Source organism: Tarenaya hassleriana, unplaced genomic scaffold (assembly GCF_000463585.1).
Source record: "Tarenaya hassleriana unplaced genomic scaffold, ASM46358v1 Cleome3, whole genome shotgun sequence".
Taxonomy (NCBI): Eukaryota; Viridiplantae; Streptophyta; class Magnoliopsida; order Brassicales; family Cleomaceae; genus Tarenaya; species Tarenaya hassleriana.
The window spans coordinates 8,700,333-8,724,275 of NW_010966177.1; the positions used below are offsets into that span (position 1 = coordinate 8,700,333).

At 38.8% G+C, this 23,943-nt stretch overlaps 3 protein-coding genes across 6 annotated transcripts in view; 1 reads left to right on the plus strand and 2 right to left on the minus strand.

The window, feature by feature from the left end:
* LOC104820047 (E3 ubiquitin-protein ligase ATL42-like) overlaps window positions 1-316 on the plus strand; it is a 1,776-nt gene extending 1,460 nt beyond the window's left edge. The window contains exon 2 of the mRNA XM_010550397.2: window positions 10-316. Coding sequence (XP_010548699.1) covers window positions 10-144 — 135 coding nt within the window. The 3' untranslated portion in view covers window positions 145-316. The remainder of the gene's footprint in view (window positions 1-9) is intronic.
* A 1,065-nt stretch (window positions 317-1,381) lies between these two features.
* On the minus strand, window positions 1,382-5,739 carry LOC104820048 (casein kinase 1-like protein 3). 3 transcript variants are annotated; one of them, XR_772905.2, is made up of 16 exons: window positions 5,590-5,739; window positions 5,462-5,502; window positions 5,226-5,295; window positions 4,884-5,032; window positions 4,603-4,698; window positions 4,396-4,466; window positions 4,199-4,260; window positions 4,053-4,116; window positions 3,777-3,861; window positions 3,576-3,702; window positions 3,402-3,478; window positions 3,122-3,182; window positions 2,737-2,873; window positions 2,301-2,499; window positions 1,973-2,204; window positions 1,382-1,690 (listed from the first exon to the last, which is right to left on the minus strand). XR_772905.2 is itself a non-coding variant. In XM_010550399.2 (15 exons), the coding sequence occupies exons 1-14, from the start codon at window positions 5,663-5,665 to the stop codon at window positions 2,311-2,313; spliced, it is 1,302 nt and encodes a 433-aa protein (XP_010548701.1). In that variant the 5' UTR covers window positions 5,666-5,739; the 3' UTR covers window positions 1,719-2,204; window positions 2,301-2,310. The 3 variants fall into 3 exon arrangements, 2 of the variants coding, with proteins under 2 accessions (XP_010548701.1, XP_010548700.1); XM_010550399.2 differs by lacking the exon at window positions 1,382-1,690 and having other exon boundaries at window positions 1,719-2,204; window positions 3,122-3,179; XM_010550398.2 differs by lacking the exon at window positions 1,382-1,690 and having other exon boundaries at window positions 1,719-2,204.
* A 9,456-nt stretch (window positions 5,740-15,195) lies between these two features.
* Window positions 15,196-17,517, minus strand: LOC104820049 (auxin-responsive protein IAA27-like). 2 transcript variants are annotated; one of them, XR_772906.2, is made up of 6 exons: window positions 16,907-17,517; window positions 16,286-16,400; window positions 16,177-16,209; window positions 15,964-16,099; window positions 15,696-15,757; window positions 15,196-15,532 (listed from the first exon to the last, which is right to left on the minus strand). XR_772906.2 is itself a non-coding variant. In XM_010550400.2 (5 exons), exons 1-5 carry the CDS (start codon window positions 17,302-17,304, stop codon window positions 15,501-15,503), a joined length of 852 nt encoding a protein of 283 aa, XP_010548702.1. In that variant the 5' UTR covers window positions 17,305-17,512; the 3' UTR covers window positions 15,196-15,500. The 2 variants fall into 2 exon arrangements, 1 of the variants encoding a protein (XP_010548702.1); XM_010550400.2 differs by having other exon boundaries at window positions 16,177-16,400; window positions 16,907-17,512.
* Window positions 17,518-23,943: the final 6,426 nt, after the last annotated feature.

Genomic DNA, 23,943 nt, shown 5'->3' on the forward strand with positions numbered 1-23,943 from the left:
CCGGCCGAGTCAGCGTCTGCGTCTGCGTCAGAGGAAAGAAGGCGGCGACTGTGGTTGCCGATCGCGAGAAGAACGGCTCGGTGGTTTGCTAACAGAGAAGAAAGAGCCCAAATTAACACAACGCAGCAACATTTGGATGTATAGTTTTTTTTATCTGTCAAGATTTTTTTTTCCATTAATCACTTGAAAAGTTGAAGAAATAAAACGATAGGGTTTAGGTATAATACCATGAATCTATGGAACAACATTCATTTCTCCCATTTGTTGTAATAAAATAAAGGTTTGAAGAGTAATAACTTTTTGTTTTTTGTGGTAATCGTGATGTAAGATGTTTTTCAATAAATGAAGATATGAAAATTGAAGAAAATCATAAAAAGAAAAAGAAAACAAATATGCCAACCTGGTTTCAGAAGCAACCACGTTCTTATATTTATTTTCTACCTTTTTTTGGACAAGCATAATGTATGTATGTATGTATGTATGTATGTATGTATGTATGTATGACATTCTTCTTTTCCTTTTCACATATTCTTCTTTTCCTTTTCACATACTCTATGACAAGTTTATATCACATACGTCTCGCAATTCTTGTTTACTTTCACATCTCTTTTTCAAATAAAGTATGGAATAAAATATTTTCTATTTGAAATTTTGTCTATGCAAAAAGGTCTTCGTCTTCTTCTTTTTTTTTATTATTATTATTATTATTATTAGAGTAAATTATTATTATTTTGGTAATGTTGAGTTTTTTTTTTGGTTATGGACAAACACAAAACCGTCCAGAGTACACAGATTGTGAAACCTAATCTCTGTTTTTAATTTTCTTTTCCTCTTTTTTTTTTTTTTAAAAAAAAAAATTCCGGCTATAATATAAAGTCAGCACTCAATTTTATCCTGATCTGATATATGATGTAAGAATCCGACTCCTCTAATTTTGTCCTGTCTTTTGTGTTAATGTGTTTGCATATAACCCACTAGACCCCCAAATTAGGTGTACAGTTTGTCTCTATATATACATAATACATATATATATATTATTCTTTCCGTTTTCGTTTTGCGATAGCTTTATTTAGATAATGTTTTCAATTCGTTTTATGCAATAATTGAGTACAATATTGTTCGAAATCTAGATCTTTTATTACTATTAAAGCTAACATATCGTACGTTTGAGGATGTCATTTACACAAATTTAGAAGAGTGTGTGTGTATACATACACACGTGGGAAGAGGATACAGAGAGGATGCCGCAATCGGGGATAGGTCAAAGAAGCCAAAATGTGGGTTGGAGAGGGGGAAGTCACATTTGGTTGCTTGTTGGTCCAAAACTTGATAATTGAATATTATAAAAAATTCATATTAGTAACCAAAATGAAGAGAAAATTCCATAAACAAACTCAATAACAAAAAAAAAAAAAACCCCCCAACAGTCTGAAGCAAAAGAACTCTACTATCTCTTGTCTCTCATGTCCATCCATGACTGAGAAAACTGTTCCAAAACCAGGCATCATCAAAAGCATATGTAAGTTATAACCCATCATCCTCTTATCCATTCATTTGCACCCATCACCTCTGAATTCCTTTTAACAAACCTCTGCACCCGCAAATCTACATGCTCTTACCCGAGCTTTCCAGACGACCGGCTTGTAGACACCTCTCTCTAGCCTCTGCTCGAAGCCGGGGTCTCAGGTTTCTGCAAAGAATGCTGCTACTCATTAACATAAAACTCCTGCGTTTATTACTTTAAAAAAAAAAAAAACTGGGTCTGTGCAGCAGCAGCCTAGGTCCTGACCAGTCAGGACTCAGGGAACAAGACCTTCAGATGAGATTTAACAACATATGAACACACTGATGAGATTGGATCACATAACCCCCAAAACAAAACCCAAGAAAAGAGATACAGGACTTGGTGCGAAATTTATACAAGGTGAGTTGTTTATGAAGTAGGAAATAAAGCAAAACCAAAAAAACATACACTTCATTGCCTTGTTTGTCACAAACCAATGCGTTCGAAATTTTGCCTTGAGAGAAACACGTGTGCCTTCTTCTTCTGAGAAATTACACACATCTGCTATCCCTATCACAGCACGTTCCTCCGCATCTCCCCTTTACTGCCTCAGCAGACACTCCTCGACAATATACACAGGTGTTTGGCACATGTTTGTTTGTTCTACCCAACCAAGACTGTCATTATCGATTCTCCGCAACTATATCAGAAATCAGGAATTAGTCAACCAAACACCATCATCGTGTAAAGGCATTGGTTCACATCAATAATAGCACACAATACATCAGAAGACTACCTTCTTTGCATCATCGCTTGCCCGAAGAGATGTTGTGAAATGAAGAGGTCCAGCCTCCAGATATACCGGTTCTATTTCCACTCCCATACCCGGGATTTGAAGATTCAGCACCGGCAGGAAAACCAGGCACTGCTACATTTCTTTTAGAGGTGCCAGCTGGTGAAAACGAAGTGGATGGCATGTTCACCCGCCCTGACATCTGCGAGGGTTTCAACCACATGATGATCAATGACGCTTTTGCGATAATCTATATAATGTTAGATAGCTCATAGATATTCCGTCTTGGCATTGGTTACATGATAATTCGCAAAAGGGTTTTGTAGGAAAATGACAAAGACCTCTCACAGCAATAGGATCACAGAAATGACAAGCCAACACAAGGAAGAAGATTGCACACTTCCACTTATTATTTGGAAGAGGGAATAAGATTACTTACATTCTTGTCCGTGGGCTGGTCATAACCCAGAGTCCTGCCTGTAGCAGGATTAAAATTCAACTGAGGGCCCGGACCAATAGCAGTGGCTGATCTGATGCGTTCAGACACCTCAGGTCCATAAGAAGCATTGGTTCCTCCTGCCAGATGGAAAGCTAGCCTCAGTACGCCACCCATTTTGAGACATTATAATGCAAACAAAACATTTGTGGACAAAATCTGCTTTATTAATATGCACTCCAACAGCTTTTTGAACCTTTCTCTTCCCATTTAATTGAAAAAAAAAAGCAGGGTAAGAAGATCGGGAAAAAAAATACATCAGCTCTCAGACAGACCAGTTTCTCAAATCAAGATGAACATTCTCTGTAAACTTCAGTAACAACCTGACCTTGATGATTGTTGCTTTCCATTGGCATTGCACGAGCATTACTAGACCCAGGAACTGCCTGCTGTTCAAGATTACAATATTCTGTTAAAAAGACAACCCCATAATAGAATATTTGCGTTTTAGCACCAGAAGCTAATGCTGCGGGTGATACACCCCAGCAAATGCAAAAGGCATAGTCATGAAGGAACCTCCTCGTTCAATGAAAATATCTGTCACAAAGATGCATATGAAGATTAAGAACAGGAAATAAAAAGGGTGTCCGATGACTAATTATTCATACCCGAGATTGATTTCTAGTTTTCTGTGCCTGCTGATACTTTATTATGGTCCAATCAAACACATAGTCAAACTCACATCCTGCGTCAAAGTGAGGTAGGTCAGCCATTTCAATTACCAAATACCATGGTGTTAGGGTAACTGTACAAATATTGGAAAGGTGTCCTTTTCCAGGTACCTTCACGTGAAAACAAATCACGGAAAAGACGCTTCAAGAAACCATAGTCAGGACGCTGATCAAATGTCAACGTGTGGCAGTAATGGAAATACGAAGCAAACTCCACAGGGTGATTTTTGCACAGAACCTGCAAGATAGAGGATATTCATTCAAGTGACACATGGAGAAACAACGTTTCTTTTACAATAGAGGAGGACAGACCTCGATAGGAGTTGATATCTTCTTCTCACAAATTTTGTCATACTTCTGTTTTTTGTCAACAGCTTTAAGACCCTGCCACGGAAGACTGTAGAAAAGGAGGGTTAAGAAACAAAAACACACACATGAAACTCATAAATAACCATCAGAAGAGTTGTGGTTAACATGCGGCTACAACAACTGATCCAAAAAAGTATCAATAATTATAGTTTACAAAAGAACAGAGAAAGCAAAATACCCATTGATTCCTTTAAAGTGAAAAATAAAAAATCAACTTACCTTCCTCTTAAAAAATATAGAAGCACATATCCAAGTGATTCTAGATCATCTCTTCGACTTTGCTCTAGAACAAGAGACCAAAATACATATAAGCATAAGATGACACGCAATGCAAACAATAAGAACAACTCTGTGGCATTGCTTACCAATTCCAAGATGAGTATTGCAACTTGCATACCGTGCAGTTCCAGTTAAATTCTTGTTTTCCCTGCGTGAAATACAAACAGCACATTAGTCGTATAACCTGACTTCTAATAATAAAAAGTACAGAGGTGGTTAGCAAAATGAAAACACACAATGGTGCAAACAATATAATGAACCGAGACTGAAATTTTGCGAATACCTGTAAGGGATATGGCGGTTGGTGCTGGCATCTCGATATCTTTTGGCAAGCCCAAAGTCGATCAAGTAAACCTGATTATCAAAACTTAATAAGCATTGTTGGCTGAATCCGTCATACCTATGGTCCAATATGTAGAGTGTTTCTTGAGAAGTTAAAAAGGGAATTTCTTTCCTGCTTGATGGAGAAAGAAATTGCTAAACTTGATACCTGATTTGCTTTACGTCCAAGGCCCATGAGAAAGTTATCAGGTTTTATGTCTCTGTGTAGGTATCCTTTGGAGTGCACGTACTCTATCCTAGTTAGCTGTGAAACAAAGATAAGAAGCCACAATCGCATTAGATTATAAAATTAAAGAGGGATGCTGATCAGCATTGCTCCTCATATCAGTCAAAAGAACTGCATAATAAGTCAACATCATCGTACAACGGGGACAGAGAAGAAAGAAAGAGGAATTTATGAAAATTGGAGGAAAGTTATACACATCGCACCATTTGATCAGCTAACATCAAGACTGTCTTCAGTGAGAACTTCCTCCCACAATACACGAATAGATCTTCGAGACTTGGCCCTAGCAAATCAATCACCAATGCATTTTCTGACCCATCCACTCCAAACCATTTTATCCGCGGAATTCCACCTGCACAACATAAGGGCAAAACCAATAATTAGCTTCTCCATCCTCACAGAGGGTATTGTAATTAGCTGCGATATTTTATCAGTAGAAAAATCTGGAACTGTAATTAGAGGACTGATGATTGGTTGGTAACTCCATCGACGTTTATACCACCGCCCATTTAAAAAAGAAATACAGAATATAATCAGAAACATACTTCCTCCTTCAAGAATTTTGTATAACTTGGCTTCGTAGAGAAGTTGAGGATGCTTTGTTTTACTGTTCTCCTGCAAAACGAAGAAAAATGAACTGATTTTCAGTACATTAATTACAGCTGAAGAACTCAATTAACAGACCGATACCAAGAACGAAACAGCCAAAATAACCACTCAATCGCAGATCCAAAGTAAACCCAATAATGATTCGTTTTATCGTAAACGAATCCAGACTTACGATCTTAACAGCGACGATCTCGAAAGTATCGATGTGGGTAGCTGCGAAACATGAGAAAGAACACGTGAATATGGGATTGAAGGGTAAAAATCAAAAGCAGGCGATGAATAATCGACGGAAACACACACCAAGAAAGATTTCCCCGAAGGATCCGCCGCCGATCTTCCGTCCGAGCTTGTATTTTCCGCCAATGACGCGTTCCATTGGCTCCTCCGGTCACGATCGATTCAGGATCAATCGCATAGAGATAAGGGACCTAGGGTTTTTATCTGACCATATGCTCCACGAGTTTGACGGTTACGATACGAACAGTAGAGACAGGGAGGTTAATACGGTAATTCTGCGGACATAGCAAGGGTAAAAGCGTCATATTGGGCAAATAGATGACGTGGACAGAAGATATTTGCCAGAGTGTCATATGATGATTGTGGGGACCACTACATGATCCAAGCTGGACGATGAAGTTTCGACGGCCAGTAGTTTCACCAACTCGATAGATCTACTGTCACACCTATTTCACATTTAAGATTATTTTACTTTTAATAATATTAAATTTATTTGTCCAATTTTCTATTTATATTAATTAATATCAATTATCAGATGAAAAGATAACAATAACGGAAAAAACAACAAAAATACTAATAGCAGAAGAATTCAAAAAAATAAATTACTGTTGTTTTATGGTTATGGTTAACAACAGATTGTTCTCTATAATTACTATATTTTGTGTTCATTTATATGATCTATAATTATCTAGGGAAAAACTCCTAAAAATTCCTGAACTTGCGAAATACGAAAAAAAAAATTCATGAATTTGCGAGAATGCCAAATAATTTCTGAACTTGCAAAAAGTGTCTCAGTAAATCCTAATCTTATTAAAAAATATCATATTAGTCATTCGGAAAAAATGATTATAATAATATGATTGTATGTCCTACGCAGGTGACATGATACACCAAGTGAGTTTTTTTTGCCACGTAATCAGTACCGGATTTTAGAAAACCGATTTCTTCAGAAAATATTCTAGAGTTTTTTAGACGCATTTCATCGAACACTTAATATACGTTGCTGTTTTCATTCCGCGACTTTGAAATTCTTGTTCTGAATCCATTTGTTTTGTGTTAGATGATCAAGTACGCGATATTGGCTTTGAATGAGAGGTCAGGATCGAGTTAGTACGCAATCACAAAGTACATTGAGGAGAATCACAAGTAATTGCCTGGGAGTTTCAGGAAGCTTCTTCTTATTCAACTAAAGTGTCTCGTTACCTCTGGAAAGCTCGTCAAGGTGAAGAACTCGTTCAAACTATCTCCTGCGTCCGCCACTATGGCAACCGAGATCTTTGATATCGAATACACTTTGGAGATATTGCTTTGTATTTTGAATCCCGACTGTATCACTGCCGGAGAGGATGATATCGTCGACGTATACTAATAGGACGATAATGCCGGTTGAGCTTTGGAAGGTAAAGAGGGAATGGTCCGAGTCGCAACGCTTGAAACCTCGAGCAATCAACGCCGAAGATAGCTTGTGATACCAAGATAGTGGCGATTGTTTCAACCCGTATATAGCTTTCTTGAGCTTGCAGACTTGGCCCGGAAGAATTGGACGATTAAGACCCGGTGGAGGGGACATGAAGATGTCTTCCTCGAGATCTCCTTGAAGAAAGACATTCTTTACGTCCATCTGCCACAAAGACCAATTCGAGTTAATAGCCAAAGATAAAAGAACACGGACAGTTGGTAACTTAGCTACGGGTGCGAATGTGTCCGTGTAGTCTTCGCCATATGTTTGGGTGAATCCTTTGGCGACTAAGCGGGCTTTATGTCTCTCGATGGTGCCATCACTGCGGTACTTTATTTTGTATACCCACTTGGAGCCAACCACATGTTTGTCTTTCGGAGGGTAAGTGATTTCCCATGTCCCGTTTCTTTCTAGAGCTGCGATTTCTTCAGCCATCGCCTCTTGCCATATTGTATTATCCTTTGCTTCCTCATAAGAATTTGGTTCAATATCCTGTAAAATGGCACTTAAGAAGCACTGTGATTCAGGAGGAAAATCATGTAAAGAAAAATGAGCATAGGATTGAAGATACGCAGGAGAGCGACGTGGTCTTGTTCCGCGGCGAAGATGTGGTTGTGACGTTGAGGAGTCTGCAACGTTATGCATGGGAGAATCTGATGCCGAAAATTCCCCCTGCCCAAGAAGATCGTCGTCACAAGGTTGGTCTTCGATAGGAGTGGACAAGTCGGGTGCATGCATGGGAAGAAGCTCCTGATGTTGTTCCAGAGCATGCATGGGGATTTCCACCGGAGATGGTCCGTCATTGTGTTGTGTGTCTTCGATCAGAGGAAGACACGGACCTGCGATGTCACTAGAAACAATAGGAGAAGAGGAATCTAATGGAGTTTGAGAGGGAGAAATAACCTGTTGCCCAATGAAGGGCTCATTTTCATGTGAAACCCATGAAGGACAAGTGTCGGTGGAAGAATTAATATGACGTAGAGATGTAAGTAATCTTCGTATAGAGACATCATAGTCATTGCCTTGTTGTGCAAGATTCTCCAATGCTGCCCAATTCTTTTTGTCAAAGTAACCCAAGTCTTCCACGAATCGAACCTCCCGAGATGTATATGTTCTCCGAGTGGGTGGATGATAACACGTGTATCCCTTTTGGTTAGGAGGGTAACCAATGAAGATGCATTTAACACTTCGGTGGTCGAGTTTATCTCTTTGTCCTGCATCAAGATACACAAAACAAACACATCCAAATGTACGAAGATGTTTCATTTGATGGAGGTTGCTCGGACATTACTCTTTCATCGCCAAGTTCCGAAGAATTATTGGAGTTTCTCGGTTCAAACCGCTTGTTATCTTATTAATCGATTGCCCACACAAGTGCTTGCCGATAAGTCGCCGTTCGAGCTCCTCTTTAATCGTAAGGATTCAATTGAACATCTTCGTACATTTGGATGTGTTTGTTTTGTGTATCTTGATGCAGGACAAAGAGATAAACTCGACCACCGAAGTGTTAAATGCATCTTCATTGGTTACCCTCCTAACCAAAAGGGATACACGTGTTATCATCCACCCACTCGGAGAACATATACATCTCGGGAGGTTCGATTCGTGGAAGACTTGGGTTACTTTGACAAAAAGAATTGGGCAGCATTGGAGAATCTTGCACAACAAGGCAATGACTATGATGTCTCTATACGAAGATTACTTACATCTCTACGTCATATTAATTCTTCCACCGACACTTGTCCTTCATGGGTTTCACATGAAAATGAGCCCTTCATTGGGCAACAGGTTCTTTCTCCCTCTCAAACTCCATTAGATTCCTCTTCTCCTATTGTTTCTAGTGACATCGCAGGTCCGTGTCTTCCTCTGATCGAAGACACACAACACAATGACGGACCATCTCCGGTGGAAATCCCCATGCATGCTCTGGAACAACATCAGGAGCTTCTTCCCATGCATGCACCCGACTTGTCCACTCCTATCGAAGACCAACCTTGTTACGACGATCTTCTTGGGCAGGGGGAATTTTCGGCATCAGATTCTCCCATGCATAACGTTGCAGACTCCTCAACGTCACAACCACATCTTCGCCGCGGAACAAGACCACGTCGCTCTCCTGCGTATCTTCAATCCTATGCTCATTTTTCTTTACATGATTTTCCTCCTGAATCACAGTGCTTCTTAAGTGCCATTTTACAGGATATTGAACCAAATTCTTATGAGGAAGCAAAGGATAATACAATATGGCAAGAGGCGATGGCTGAAGAAATCGCAGCTCTAGAAAGAAACGGGACATGGGAAATCACTTACCCTCCGAAAGACAAACATGTGGTTGGCTCCAAGTGGGTATACAAAATAAAGTACCGCAGTGATGGCACCATCGAGAGACATAAAGCCCGCTTAGTCGCCAAAGGATTCACCCAAACATATGGCGAAGACTACACGGACACATTCGCACCCGTAGCTAAGTTACCAACTGTCCGTGTTCTTTTATCTTTGGCTATTAACTCGAATTGGTCTTTGTGGCAGATGGACGTAAAGAATGCCTTTCTTCAAGGAGATCTCGAGGAAAACATCTTCATGTCCCCTCCACCGGGTCTTAATCGTCCAATTCTTCCGGGCCAAGTCTGCAAGCTCAAGAAAGCTATATACGGGTTGAAACAATCGCCACTATCTTGGTATCACAAGCTATCTTCGGCGTTGATTGCTCGAGGCTTCAAGCGTTGCAAGTATCCCGCAGGTATTCTCGAGGACGTTCCTTTGAAAGTCGGGGATTATTATGTCCCTGTTGACTTTGTTGTTTTAGACATGGATGAAGACTCGAAGATACCGATTATTGAAGATGTGGTTGTGACGTTGAGGAGTCTGCAACGTTATGCATGGGAGAATCTGATGCCGAAAATTCCCCCTGCCCAAGAAGATCGTCGTCACAAGGTTGGTCTTCGATAGGAGTGGACAAGTCGGGTGCATGCATGGGAAGAAGCTCCTGATGTTGTTCCAGAGCATGCATGGGGATTTCCACCGGAGATGGTCCGTCATTGTGTTGTGTGTCTTCGATCAGAGGAAGACACGGACCTGCGATGTCACTAGAAACAATAGGAGAAGAGGAATCTAATGGAGTTTGAGAGGGAGAAATAACCTGTTGCCCAATGAAGGGCTCATTTTCATGTGGAACCCATGAAGGACAAGTGTCGGTGGAAGAATTAATACGACGTAGAGATGTAAGTAATCTTCGTATAGAGACATCATAGTCATTGCCTTGTTGTGCAAGATTCTCCAATGCTGCCCAATTCTTTTTGTCAAAGTAACCCAAGTCTTCCACGAATCGAACCTCCCGAGATGTATATGTTCTCCGAGTGGGTGGATGATAACACGTGTATCCCTTTAGGTTAGGAGGGTAACCAATGAAGATGCATTTAACACTTCGGTGGTCGAGTTTATCTCTTTGTCCTGCATCAAGATACACAAAACAAACACATCCAAATGTACGAAGATGTTCAATTGAATCCTTACGATTAAAGAGGAGCTCGAACGGCGACTTATCGGCAAGCACTTGTGTGGGCAATCGGTTAATAAGATAACAAGCGGTTTGAACCGAGAAACTCCAATAATTCTTCGGAACTTGGCGATGAAAGAGTAATGTCCGAGCAACCTCCATCAAATGACGATTCTTGCGTTCCGCGACGCCGTTTTGTTGAGGTGTGTTCGGACATGACTTTTGATGGACAATGCCTTGTTCAAGAAGAAATGTTTTGAAGTTGTTTCTCGTGTACTCGCCACCATTATCTGTACGAAAACACTTTATCTTGCAACCAAATTGGTTAGATATGAGCGCACAAAAGTGTTTGAATGCATCAAAAGCGTCACTTTTTCTTTTTAATAACGTTAACCATGTATGTTTTGTCTTTTCGTCGATAAAGGTTATAAAATATTTGTAATGATCAATAGAAAAACATGGGGCCGTCCAAATATCCGAATGGATTAAATCAAAAGCATTTGCATAAGCAGTTGTAGAAGACGGAAACACAGATCGACAATGTTTGCCTAGGGTACAAGCATCACAAAAACGAACATCGTTCATAGCGTCGGAGACAAGTAAACGAAGAACTTTGTGATGCGGATGCCCTAGCCTAGCATGCCACACATCGGAGGAAAGGGAAACAAAGCAAGAATGAAAACATGCGTGAAAATCTTCAAGATAGAACAGGTTGCCCCGTCTTATTCCATGACCAAAGATGCGATCCGTCTTAGTATCCTGAAATAAAACACGGTTAGTTTCGAATATAACAACACAATTTGTTTCAGTGAGCAATTTTGGAAGAGAAAGAAGATTTGTTTTAAATTGAGGAACGTAAAATGCAGATATTTCTCTACCAAAAAGGTGAATGTAGCCATGTCCCTCGATGGGAACAGAATGGCCATTTGCAACCGAAACGGAACCAAAACTTCGTGTAAGGTTATGAAACCAAGAAGCATCGGAAAACATATGTGAGGTGGCTCCCGAATCAATTACAACAGAAGGGATTAGAGGAGTGTTACCAGAATCCTTGGTGTTTAGGGCCAACAGAAGTTGTTTGAAGCCATGGAGTTCATCATTGCTAAAGGCCACAACATTGTTGGATGCTGTCGGGGTGTGTTCGACTGTCATTGCTGCACCACGTTTGTGTTGTTCTCTGAACCGAGGAGGTTTCAGGTGTGGGTTGAGGACCCAGCAGCGTTCTTTAGAATGACCCGGACGCTTGCAGTGGTCACAAAAGTAGCATTTCTTTTCTCTTGGTGAAGCCGAAGCAGTTGGTAAAGAAGGAGCAGATTGCGTTCTCTGAGCATAATGAGCCATAGGACCCGGACCATTGAAGAGATTCCTACCTCCTTCTTCACGCTTAATCATCATACAGACTTCATCGAAAGATGGTAAGGTGGTTTGACGCAACATATGATAGACAATATCATTGAAAGAAGGATCAAGAGTTAAAAGGAACGAGAACACCTTGTCTTCCTGTGTGCGAGCCAAAGATTCTTTCAGGTCTGTAGTGGGAGGTCGGATCTCATCGAGTTCTGTCCAGAGAGCACAGAATTCACTTTGGATCTTGTTGATGGGCTGGCCATTTTGTTGCAGATGAAAGATCTTCTTCTTGATCTCGAAGATGCGACTTATGTTCGACAAATTGCCGTAAACATTTTTGAGAGCATCCCAAAGAGATTTGGCCGAATCCATTGAGATGAAAGACTGAAGAACATTTTCATCCAACGAGGCTTGGAGAATGACGAGAGCTCTTTGATCCGATTGGTACCATTTCGCCTTTGCTTTTACAGCAGCATCGACTTGAACTTGGGCTGCAGTTTCAGCCTGTGTAACCCCGTCAACAGCCACTTCTTGTGGAGGGATTTCAGCAAGGAAGTCAGCAAGGACATGATCCCAAAGCCCATTGCTACTGAGGACTGCCTTAGCCGCCTTTGACCAGTAAAAATAATTGTCTCCATGAAGAACAATTGGAATATTTTTGGATTGGTTTTCCATTGGAGAAAAGTAACGACGGAAAGATTAAAAAAGGTTGACGAGGGATAAAAATAAGAGACAAATGAAGCAGAGACAAATCAGCAGAAGTGCAGATCGTCTTGCTCTGATACCATGAACAAAACTATAGGATCGAGTGGTGTTTTTGGTTTCTCGGCGTATTACGAGCCGGCAAGATAAGAGTAGGGTTTTTAGAGAAACGATGAGAATAAAAGAAAGAATTCTCTTAATGATAATTAGTATACATACGTAAGCTATACATATATACTATTATACGTCCTTTAGAGAAAAGGAATATGAGTAAATACAAAGATATATAAAAGGAAATGTAATATCTTGTAAGACAAGAAAAGGAAGTTATATGCATGTGCTATCATGGTTTCCTTATTCTCAAACGATCATGCCGTTGTGTTGTCCAAAGAATCCGCAATTCCCGTAATATCGTCAACATAAAGTTCCGGTGATGAAATATGCTCTGACGGAGAAAGATAAGCCAAAGAAGGCGAGAACCATCGCCGGAGTGAAGAGGAAGGCCGTGGTGGAAAAGAAATCTCCGTCAAAGAAGGCGAGAAAAACCGGTGCTGCAACGACGATAACGAAGAACAAAGTTAAAAGCCTGAGCAAATGGAACGTTTTATCTTGCATAGTGTAAGTCATCGTGTATACTAAGTGTTCGATGAAATGCGTCTAAGAGACTCTAGAATATTTTTTGAAGAAACCGGTTTTCTAAAATCCAGTACTGATTACGTAGCAAAAAAACCCTACTTGGCATGTCATATCACCTGCCACATAGGATATAAAATTATATTATTATAATTAGTTTTTTCGAATGACTATTATGACACTTTTTAACAAGATTATGATTTATTGAGACACTTTTTCCAAGTTCATAAATTATTTGGCACTCTCGCAAGTTTATGAAATTTTTTTCTCACACTTTGCAAGTTTAGGAATTTTTAGAGGTTTTTCCCAATTATCTATAATTATGTTGTATAATTTTTTCGAGAAGGGACTGTTTTAATATTTTAAGAATGGGTATACATTGTTAAATTTATATAATTTAATATCTAATATATAATTGCACACCAATCTCTATTGTGATCGAGTTTCTTCTTCAACACCAAAAGGTTTTTTGAAGGTACACTGTTCGAATTCGAATGTGGAGAGGGGATACATTAAAATGCGTTTTAAAGACTGTTTCCGGATCTGAAGATATAGGTGCACCGGATCTTCGGTGAACCGACAAAAAATTAATAAGTATAGAATTGCACACATTATATTACCCTTTATCTTGTATTAATTACACCCGGATTCGGAGAATTGAGTGTCATGTGAGAAATTTTATGCTCAATTAGTAAGATTTTTTTTAGAAAAAAAAAAGAAACATGATAAACCAGATTAGTTTAATATCTATTCTTTTCAGCTTGCAATTAGAGCCCTTAGACCCATTAATATTGCATCCTCTCATTTTGGGCCCAGAGCCTACATTTTCATAACCACAAGCTATAAAAAGCACATTCTTATACGGGCTTACGCGAGGCATATATTGGGCCAAAATTTATTACATTGGGCCGGAAATTAGAGTATTAGGCCTATTTATATTGGAACCTCTCAGTTTGGGCCCAAACTTGCATTTTTATAACCGTAGGGTCAATTATATAGGGCCCATTTATTAAATGGGCTCATGCATTGGCCCAATGTGATAACCAGAGGTCTAATTTAGTTCCATTTCTTATATGGGCCTAAGCGATGGGTGTATTGGGCCAACGTTCATTATAGTAGGCCTGCAGTTAGAGCCTTCAGGCCCGTTTATATTGTATTCTGTGCTTGGGTCAAATCTAGTTACATTTCTTATATGGGCTTAAACGATGCATATCTTGGGCCAATATTCATTATATTGGGCCTGCAATTAGAACCCTTCAGGCCCATTTATATTGCATCGAACCTCGAAACAATTTTTTTAGGATACGACTTCCCAATGGATTGCGGACAATTGAAAAAATGATTGTTGGAATCGCAATAGTCTGCCATCGTAATAAAACGTTAATATTTTAAACGTAATTAAAAGATTACGTTATGATAGCATTTTACAGCATTTTAATTAAATGACCAAAAGACTCCTAATATTAATTAATATATATACATAAATATTATATTATATATATAAAAACTTACATGTGTATATATAACCAGAGTATATAAATAGATATACATACACATATACATATATATATGAATACATACACATACTTATATATATATATACATACATATATACCTACATACAAACAAACATATATACACACATATATATACGCACACACACATATATATACACATATATATATATACACATATACATATATACATATATAAATTATAAAAATACTAAAAATTTTGTTTGGTATTATGTTCGATATTGTTTGGTTTTATCAATAAATATTTTTAAAATAATTTAATATTAAAATTATTTTTAAAATAAATTAAACTGATAATGAAATTATATTTTAAATTTTATAATTAAATATTTATAAATTTAATAATTATTTGATATTAAATAATAATAATAAAATAACTAAAAATAATTTAAAATGGTTAGTATTGTATATAATAAAATATCCTTTTTTATTTAAATCAAAATACAATCGCAATCGTTATCAACCAATCGTTCTAAATCGCAATCAATCGCAATCGCTACCAATAACAGTTTTTCTACCTGTCAATATCAATCGCGTCAAATTGTCAGCAAATGCATTGTAAACGCTCGCAATCGCCATCGCGGCGATTGTGAGTCTACCGATCAACACCTTAATAACTTACAATGCATTATTATAACATACAGGGAAAGGAAGCATATAACCAAAAATATTTGATTTATACCCTTATTAGAAGAGGCTATCAAAGATCAAACACCGTTACCAAACACACAAAAATGGCTTACTAAATACCTATTTATCACACGAAAAGGACATACTAGCTTCTGGAAATGGCAAACTGGTTTCAGCTTCTGCTCTTCTCCACTGATCTTGGAGCTGAGAAAAGAGAAATGGGCATGTGCAAAGATACATCAGAAAGTGAAGACAGACTAAATATTATGATTAAGGATGTTCGATATAATAAGCTGTTCGATAATGGCAGATACAGAGACAGGACATGCTGATTTTGTGATATATAAAGAGCTCCGAGTAAACGTACATAGACCGATAGCCTCTTTGCTCTTCACCATTCTCAGCCTCTTGCAAGAATCTATGAACATTCTGCAGAAGAGAAAAAAGAAAAAGAAAATCAAAATCAATAATCTTGACTGGCCATGCCCTTGTTCATTCTCTTCTTCTTCTTCTTCTTCCATTCCTTATCTATCAGTTGTTCTAAACGGGCATGGAACTTTTTTGAGCTATGGTCGCTTAAACAAGTGTTTCAAATCCTGTATCCATGTATCAAGCTGTGAAAAAACCAGACTTACTGCCATGGGACATCACCGACAAGCATCCAGTCGCCATCTTTATCCTCATATGTAACCACATACTCAGATCCACGCAAGAGATCTGACAAGCGGCTCTCATGGCTGCTGGATCCGCCATTAGAGGAGCCAAACTGACCTGAGAAAACCATTCGCCACTTCAAAGAACTTGCAACACAGCTCAAACCCAGTAACTAGGTAAACAAAAAAAATTACCAATCTTGAAGCAATTGAACATCTTCTCGAGCGCTGAAGAGAGATCAAGGTAGCTTTTAAACGTCTTGAGATCGATTTTCCTCAAGTAAGGAGCACCTTCCATGCTTACCTTCACGTACAAGCAAGATTCTGATTCTGGGTTTTCGCCATTGTTCTTCTGAGATTGAGAAGCCAACGTGTTCTTCCGGAATGACCGAACTGGTGGCCAACCCACAACCTGCGCCCTGCCAAAGCCAAAAGCTTTCCTCCTCCTTATTCCATTCGGCAACCCATGAAACGGAGTCTAATGCATAAAAATCTCCATCACTAACGCAAGAAAAGACAATAAATAAACCAATAAAATCAGTGTCTATGCATATGAGACAAGTTTTCTTGTGTTTTCGTTCCATTTATGGGCACAATTTCTTTTCAGAAGAAACATAAAGAAGCAACTATCAGTCCAATACGAAAAATCTAGTGACTATATATACATCCTTCACAAAATTTATTGAGTTATATCCCTTCTTGTTTGCTTTCTGCGTAATCTGGGTCTTTATCTCAAAAAAGATCATATTTTCAAATTTCTTGACCTCAGTAGCCCCATGAACATGAAGAAATATAGAGCTGGACACAGAAATTGAAATTCCTCGCAGCAGCAACTTTACGTCCACTGAAAAAACTGAAAAGGAAAGAAGAGAAGAGAAGAGAACTTGTCTGTGAAAAAAACCACAAGAGACAGAAACCCGGTTACTTTGAAGCAGGACCCTTCTTCTCCTGAACCGGTGAGTCCGGTTTAGCCAGCTGCGTCGCTTTCCCGTCCCTCGCGGCGGAGCCACCGTGACCCGAACCCGGACCCAGCGGAGCCGCATCAGCACCAGTAGATCCGGAAGAGAATACCCATTTTTCGGTCCCGTTGATTGCGTCGGAGAAGACCCTTTTGGCCCCCGAGATGGAACAGCAGCTCTTGAGCGAAAGGAGTCTGGGGTCGACCCGTTCCGGTGACTCGGATCCGGGTAAACCGAGTTTCAACTCGGTGGCCTTGAGGTTCAGACCGACGCTGTCGTCTCTGGTTTTGGTTTTGTCGGAAGCTTCCATGGTCGGAAGCTCTGAAAAACCTATGTAATCATGCTCTGCTACAGGTTCTGGCATTAAATCCGGCAGCCCTTCTTACGTCGGACGAGGACAACACACAAAAAAAAAACGCTTCGACACTCGCAAGAAAACCAGGAAATTTGTCTGACATGTGAGGTTTTGGTTATGCTAAAAGGGAATTCTTTTGGGTTCTCGCGATTTGCTCTTATAGATAGTCACATACAATGATCTAGCAAAAATCTACGCACTTAAAAAACTTCCATATTTATTTTTAGGGTTAATCGCCGAATACAAAAGTACATCCCCTTTTTTTATATTCGAAACCAATATTTAGTATGTAATTAAAAAATACAAACATTATTTCATATAACTTGAAACTCTCTTTTTGGTGGGAGACGACAAGAATCAAGACGAGTGATATAATTAATTTATAATTACAACGATAATTATTTTATAGCGATGTACTTAAATATAAAATAAGATTCCCATAAACAAAAAAAAAGGGAAACACCCTAAAAATTCCTGAACTTGTAAATTACGAGAAAAAAAATTCCTAAACTTGCGAGCGTGCCAAATAATTTTTGAACTTGTAAAAAGTGTCCCAATAAATCCTAATCTTGTTAAAAAATGTCATATCAGTCCTTCGAAAAAACTGATTATAATAATATGATTTTATATTCTACGTGGCAAGTGATAAGAGACGCCAACTGGGATTTTTGAGCCACGTAATCAGAACCGGGTTTTAGAAAACCGGTTTCTCTAGAATCGGTTTGAAAGAGTAACATCTCGGTTTAGTAAATATGAATAAAAAACCCTAAATTTACCTTTATGAAAATCGAGTCCTGAGAGCAAAGCCCGGTCCTGAGGGAAACACGATCTATCAACTATTCGACAGAAACCCAGATTGCTAAGGGTCAATGTTTTCCCTTTTCTGGAATTTTTCACTGAAATTTCTGGGTATTTGTTTGAAGATTTATGTACGTTCATGAATCGTCGTTACTATTTTTGTTTTTGTGAGATTATTTTAGGGAAAAACGAAAGAGAAATCGAACGATAAGAAATCCGACGTGTTCTGGGTTTTTGTATTTGTGCATTTGTTTGGATTGCAATGAGAATGTTCTGGATTTTTTCTTTGGCGTTCGCAACCTTTTATCACAGTCTAAAAAGCTTATTTTTTACAAATTTAATCGAAATTAGATTCATTTCGTATTTGTTGACGGAATTTTCTCTTCTTTTTCTTTGTTCATAAAAAATGTTCGGCCTCCGGTGACGACGGTTGTTTTGAAGTTGAACTTCCATATGTCATGGGTGCATCGGGAAAATCCAGAAGACCCTCACAAAAGCCAAAGGTTAGAGACAATGCGAAGAAAAGGACAACGAGAAAGATACCGGCGACGGTAAGTAAAACAAAGGCGGTGGCGGAGGCGGGCAACCGAACGATGGCGGAGACAGCGGCAAAAAGGAGGAGGACACGAGCAAGATGGAGTACGTGGCAGCTCAACTTGGATCCGGGTTCGGTTACGGGATGTTACTGTTTCAAACCGATTCTGAAAAAATCGGTTTTCTAAAACCCGATTCTGATTACTGGCTCAAAAATTCCATTTGGCATGACATGTCATGCCACGTAAGATATAAAATTATATTATTATAATCAGTTTTTTCGAAGGACTGATACGACACTTTTTAACAAGATTATGATTTATTGGGACACTTTTTACAAATTCAGGAATTATTTGGCATCCTCGCAAGTTCAGGAATTTTTTTTCTCGCAATTTACAAGTTCAGGAATTTTTAGAGGTTTTGCCCGATAAACAATACTAATAAATGTTATGTTGGAGTTTTTCTTTTTAAATTAAATGAATGAAGATATTTTTATAAGTTACTCTCCAATTTGTTTACAAAACTTACATATATTTATGGCTTTTTTAAAATGTTACAAGTTTTTCAATCCTATAAATAGGAGGATTGTTTTCATGTTTTAGACACAACAAGAACACCAATCAAGAAAAACACAAAAGCTTTCTACAAAAGAAAGAAAATCATCTTTTTTCCTTTGTGATTCAAACCGAGCTTTGAGTTCGACAAGACACCGGAGTTTGAAGTACCACTGTTCCGGTGAGGTACGTCCGTCCTATCCTGGGAGGATATATTCCATTAACCGTAGGTACCGCGCGGGGAATAATTTCCTTAAGGAGACACGGTTCGCCGTGGGTTCGGATCTGGTTTTCCGGTTTTAAAACAAAAATCATATTGATATAATGATGTTGGTTTGAACATAACTTTCTATACCGTTATCGGAATTGCATGTTCTTGATATCGTTTCGTAGATATCAAAATTATCTTTCTAATGGTGTATAACATGGATGATTTGGTCGTATGTTCTGAAAGTTATTAAACTTGGACAGTCTTGGTATGAAATTGAAAGTTAACTATGCATGAATATGAGACATATAAAATAACACATCCAACAATGATTACTATGGGTCTCGTTCTAAAACATTCGGGTACCAACAACAAAAATATACGTAGCACTGACCTGTCTGAGAGAGGACGAGGAAGCAAAGGCAAAGGAGAGCAACGAGTGTTCCAAATGACTTGGCCATTTGATTTTTTTTTTTGGTTCTTTTTTTTTTGTTCCTTTGCTTTAATTGATGAATTACTTGGGATATATATACAGACGGGGAATCATGGATGAAAAATTATATAGTTGATGAGGTTGTAAGCAACTATAATTAAATGTAAATACAATCTTTTAATCATTATAATAAGCATGCATAGTTGCGAACACGATCACGATATATTAAATCGAACGAAGACGAATTTCCACGTTTGAAAATATGCAACCATGATTTTTTATCTTAATTAGTGACACATCGTTCCCCTGTAACTATATTGATTAATACTATACGTTATTGTATTTGGATTATCAGAACTGGTATCCTGCCAAAAGCCATTAACTCTACAGCCATTGTCCTTGTTCCGAAACTTCCAGGGGCAGAAAGACTCAAAGACTTTCGTCCAATATCGTGTTGCAACACGATATACAAGATCATTGCCAAGATTCTAGCTAATCGGCTCAAGCCTCTAGTCAAAGTTGTTACATTGTCCAGCCAATCTGCGTTTGTACAGGGTCGATCGATTGCTGAAAACTGTCTCCTAGCAACAGAGATTGTACGTGGCTACCACAAGCCGAACATCTCTAGTAGAGCGACCTTAAAGATTGATATAGCTAAGGCCTTTGATTCATTGAGATGGGATTATATCCTTCGGGTTCTTAGACTGCTGGGACTACCGGAAAATCTGGTTTCTGCTATCCAAGCTTGCATCACGGGACCATATTTCTCTGTCAGTCTTAATGGAGGACTCCACGGATTCTTTACGGGAACTAGGGGGCTCCGTCAGGGCTGTCCCCTTTCCCCGTATCTCTTCCTCTTGGGTTTGAATATATTGTCCACGTTGCTTCAGAGGTCTGCAAGGGAAGGCTCCATCGGGTTTCATCCAGGTTGTGCACCCTTGGGAATTACTGATCTAGCTTTTGCTGACGACTTATTTATCTTCACTGATGGTAACCGACAGTCTTTCGACTTTGTCTTTCAAGTGCTTAGCTTGTTCAGTTCGCTGTCAGGGCTAAACATAAACAAAGACAAGTCCAGCCTGTATTTTGGCGGCTGCACGCAAGCATATATGGCTGAAATGTGCTCACTATTTCGCATTACATCAGCACATTGCCTTTTCGATACCTTGGCGTTCCACTAAGCTCTCACGAAAACTTTCCATGGGAGACTGCGAGCCCCTTATTGCCAAGATCAAGGGTAGAATGGAATCGTGGGCGGTAAAGAGTCTTTCTTTCGCTGGGAGACTGCAATTACTACGATCTGTCATCTCCGGCATCATCTCCTATTGGTTAGGAGTCTTTGTTCTCCCAAAGAAATGTATAACGCTGATAAACTCTATGTGTTCTACCTTCCTTTGGAAGGGAACATCCACACCAACCAAAGGAGGCCGGGTTTCATGGAAAAAAGTCACCAAGCCGAAACCTCAAGGAGGGCTTGGATTGCGGAATCTACAGGTCTGGAACGACATTGCTGCACTGAAACTCTAGATTGGGACACGTGAATTACAAGTCTTTGAGAAAAATGATCAATTTGGAATTGTTGCCCAAATTTGATTGTAAGCAATCAAAGTGTGAAGTTTGTGTTGAATCTAAGTTTACTAAACATTCTTTCAAATCAGTTAAGAGAAGTAGTGAACCTCTAGACTTAATTCATACAGATATTTGTGACATGAAATCATCACCATCTCGCGGTGGCAAGAAGTTTTTTATAACTTTTATTGATGATAGCACACGATATTGCTATGTTTATTTGCTTAATAGTAAAGATGAAGCTATTATTGCATTTAAACAATACAAAAATGAAGTTGAGACACAACTCAATAAAAGGATCAAAATGATCAGAAGTGATAGAGGCGGTGAATATGTATCTCCGTTTGAAGAAGTATGTTTGGAATTTGGCATTATTCACCAAACTACCGCCCCATACACTCCCCAATCCAATGGAATTGCGGAAAGGAAGAATCGAACATTGAAGGAGATGATGAATGCCTTATTGATAAGTTCCGGTTTACCGGAGAACATGTGGGGCGAAGCTATTTTAACAGCTACTCAAATACTCAACCGAGTTCCCCACAGTAAGACACAATTCATTCCATATGAGAAATGGAAAGGAAAAAAAGCCTAACTTGAATTACTTCAAAGTGTGGGGGTGTCTAGCAAAGGTCCAGGTTCCTCTCCCAAAAAGGGTTAAAATAGGACCGAAAACGATATATTGTGTTTTCATAGGTTATGCTACAAAAAGTAAAGCATACAGATTTTTGGTTCACAAATCTGAAATCCCCGATATTCAGAGGAATACGGTGATTGAGTCAGATAATGCTGAATTTTTTGAAGCGATCTTCCCGTACAAAAGAGAATGTGAATCAATTAATAAAGGAACCAAGCGAAATCGGGAAGTGAATACAGAGGATGCACAAAATGAGATAGAACCTAGACGTAGTACACGTCAAAGGATTTCTACCTCATTTGGTCCAGACTTTCTAACATTTATGTTGGAAAATGAGCCTCAAACATATAAAGAAGCTGTGACTTCTTCTGAAGCTCAATACTGGAAAGAGGCTGTCAATAGTGAAATTGAATCCATACTGAACAACCATACGTGGGAATTGGTTAATCTTCCTCCAGGGAACAAACCGTTAGGTTCCAAATGGATCTTCAAAAGAAAATTGAAAGATGATGGTACTATTGATAAGTACAAGGCGAGACTAGTTGTGAAAGGTTTTCGACAACGAGAAGGTCTTGACTATTTTGATACATATTCGCCAGTCTCGAGAATTACATCCATTCGGGTGTTAATTGCTTTGGCTGCCGTCTATGAATTGCAAATCCATCAAATGGACGTTAAAACCGCCTTCCTAAATGGAGATTTAGAGGAAGAAATCTATATGGAACAACCTGAAGGGTTTGTAGTTCCGGGAAAAGAAGGTAAGGTGTGTCGACTTGTTAAGTCTTTGTATGGACTTAAACAAGCACCAAAGCAATGGCATGCTAAGTTTGACAATATAATGTTGACAAACGGGTTTAAGATTAATGAGAGTGATAAATGTATCTACATTAAGAACACTCCTAATCGAATTGTCATTGTATGTCTATATGTGGATGATATGTTGATAATGAGTAATGACATTTCAACTATAAATGATACAAAGCGTATGTTATCCACAAGATTTGATATGAAAGATTTAGGAGTTGCTGATTTAATTCTTAGAATTAAAATCGTTCAAACTCCTGAAGGTCTTGCGTTATCTCAATCTCATTACATTGAGAAAGTACTTGAGAAGTTTAAATACTTGGACTTCAAAGTCGCAAGAACTTCAATTGATGTGAACCTTGCTCTTGCAAAGAACAAAGGTAACAGTGAGTCTCAATTGGACTATGCAAGAGTTCTAGGAAGCTTGATGTATATCGCAAACTGTATTCGACCAGATATTGCTTGTGCAATAAGTAAACTCAGTCGATATACAAGTAATCCAGATCCTAATCATTGGATGGCAATGAAACGTGTTTTGGGGTATTTAAAACATACTCAAAATTACGTATTACATTACTCCAAATATCCAGCTGTGCTTAAAGGATATTGTGATGCAAATTGGATTACTGGGTCAAGTGAAACAAAATCCACGAGTGGATATGTCTTCACGATTGGAGGAGGAGCTGTGTCGTGGAAATCATCAAAACAGACATGTATCGCTCGATCTACCATGGAAAGTGAATTCATAGCTTTGGATAAAGCTGGTGAAGAAGCTGAATGGCTTAGGAATTTCTTGGAAGATATTCCGTATTGGCCCAAACCATTGACACCTATATGCATACACTGCGATAATCTCGCTGCAATAGGAAGGGCAGGAAGTGTGATGTACAACGGAAAGTCTCGTCACATTAGACGTAGACATAATACCGTTAGACAACTAATCTCAAGTGGTATTATCACTGTTGACTACGTGAAGTCAAAGGATAATGTAGCTGATCCACTTACAAAAGGTCTTTGTAGAGATTTGGTTGAAAAATCATCCAAGGGAATGGGTTTATGGCCAAGGACAAGTTAGTACGGTGGTAACTCTACCTAGCAGACTGGAGATCCC

Excerpts from the sequence above, each read along its gene's own strand:
- LOC104820048 (XM_010550398.2), bottom strand. The coding sequence starts at position 5,665 with ATGGAACGCGTCATTGGCGGAAAATACAAGCTCGGACGGAAGATCGGC. Across the intron at positions 5,503-5,589 it reads CTTCGGGGAAATCTTTCTTG|CTACCCACATCGATACTTTC; the intron begins GTGTGTGTTTCC and ends CATGTTTCGCAG. Across the intron at positions 5,033-5,225 it reads CAAAATTCTTGAAGGAGGAA|GTGGAATTCCGCGGATAAAA; the intron begins GTATGTTTCTGA and ends TATGTTGTGCAG.
- LOC104820049 (XM_010550400.2), bottom strand. The coding sequence starts at position 17,304 with ATGCCAGAACCTGTAGCAGAGCATGATTACATAGGTTTTTCAGAGCTT. Across the intron at positions 16,401-16,906 it reads AAGAAGGGTCCTGCTTCAAA|GGCGCAGGTTGTGGGTTGGC; the intron begins GTAACCGGGTTT and ends TGGCTTTGGCAG. Across the intron at positions 15,533-15,695 it reads CAAAGAGGCTATCGGTCTAT|CTCCAAGATCAGTGGAGAAG; the intron begins GTACGTTTACTC and ends CTCTTTTCTCAG.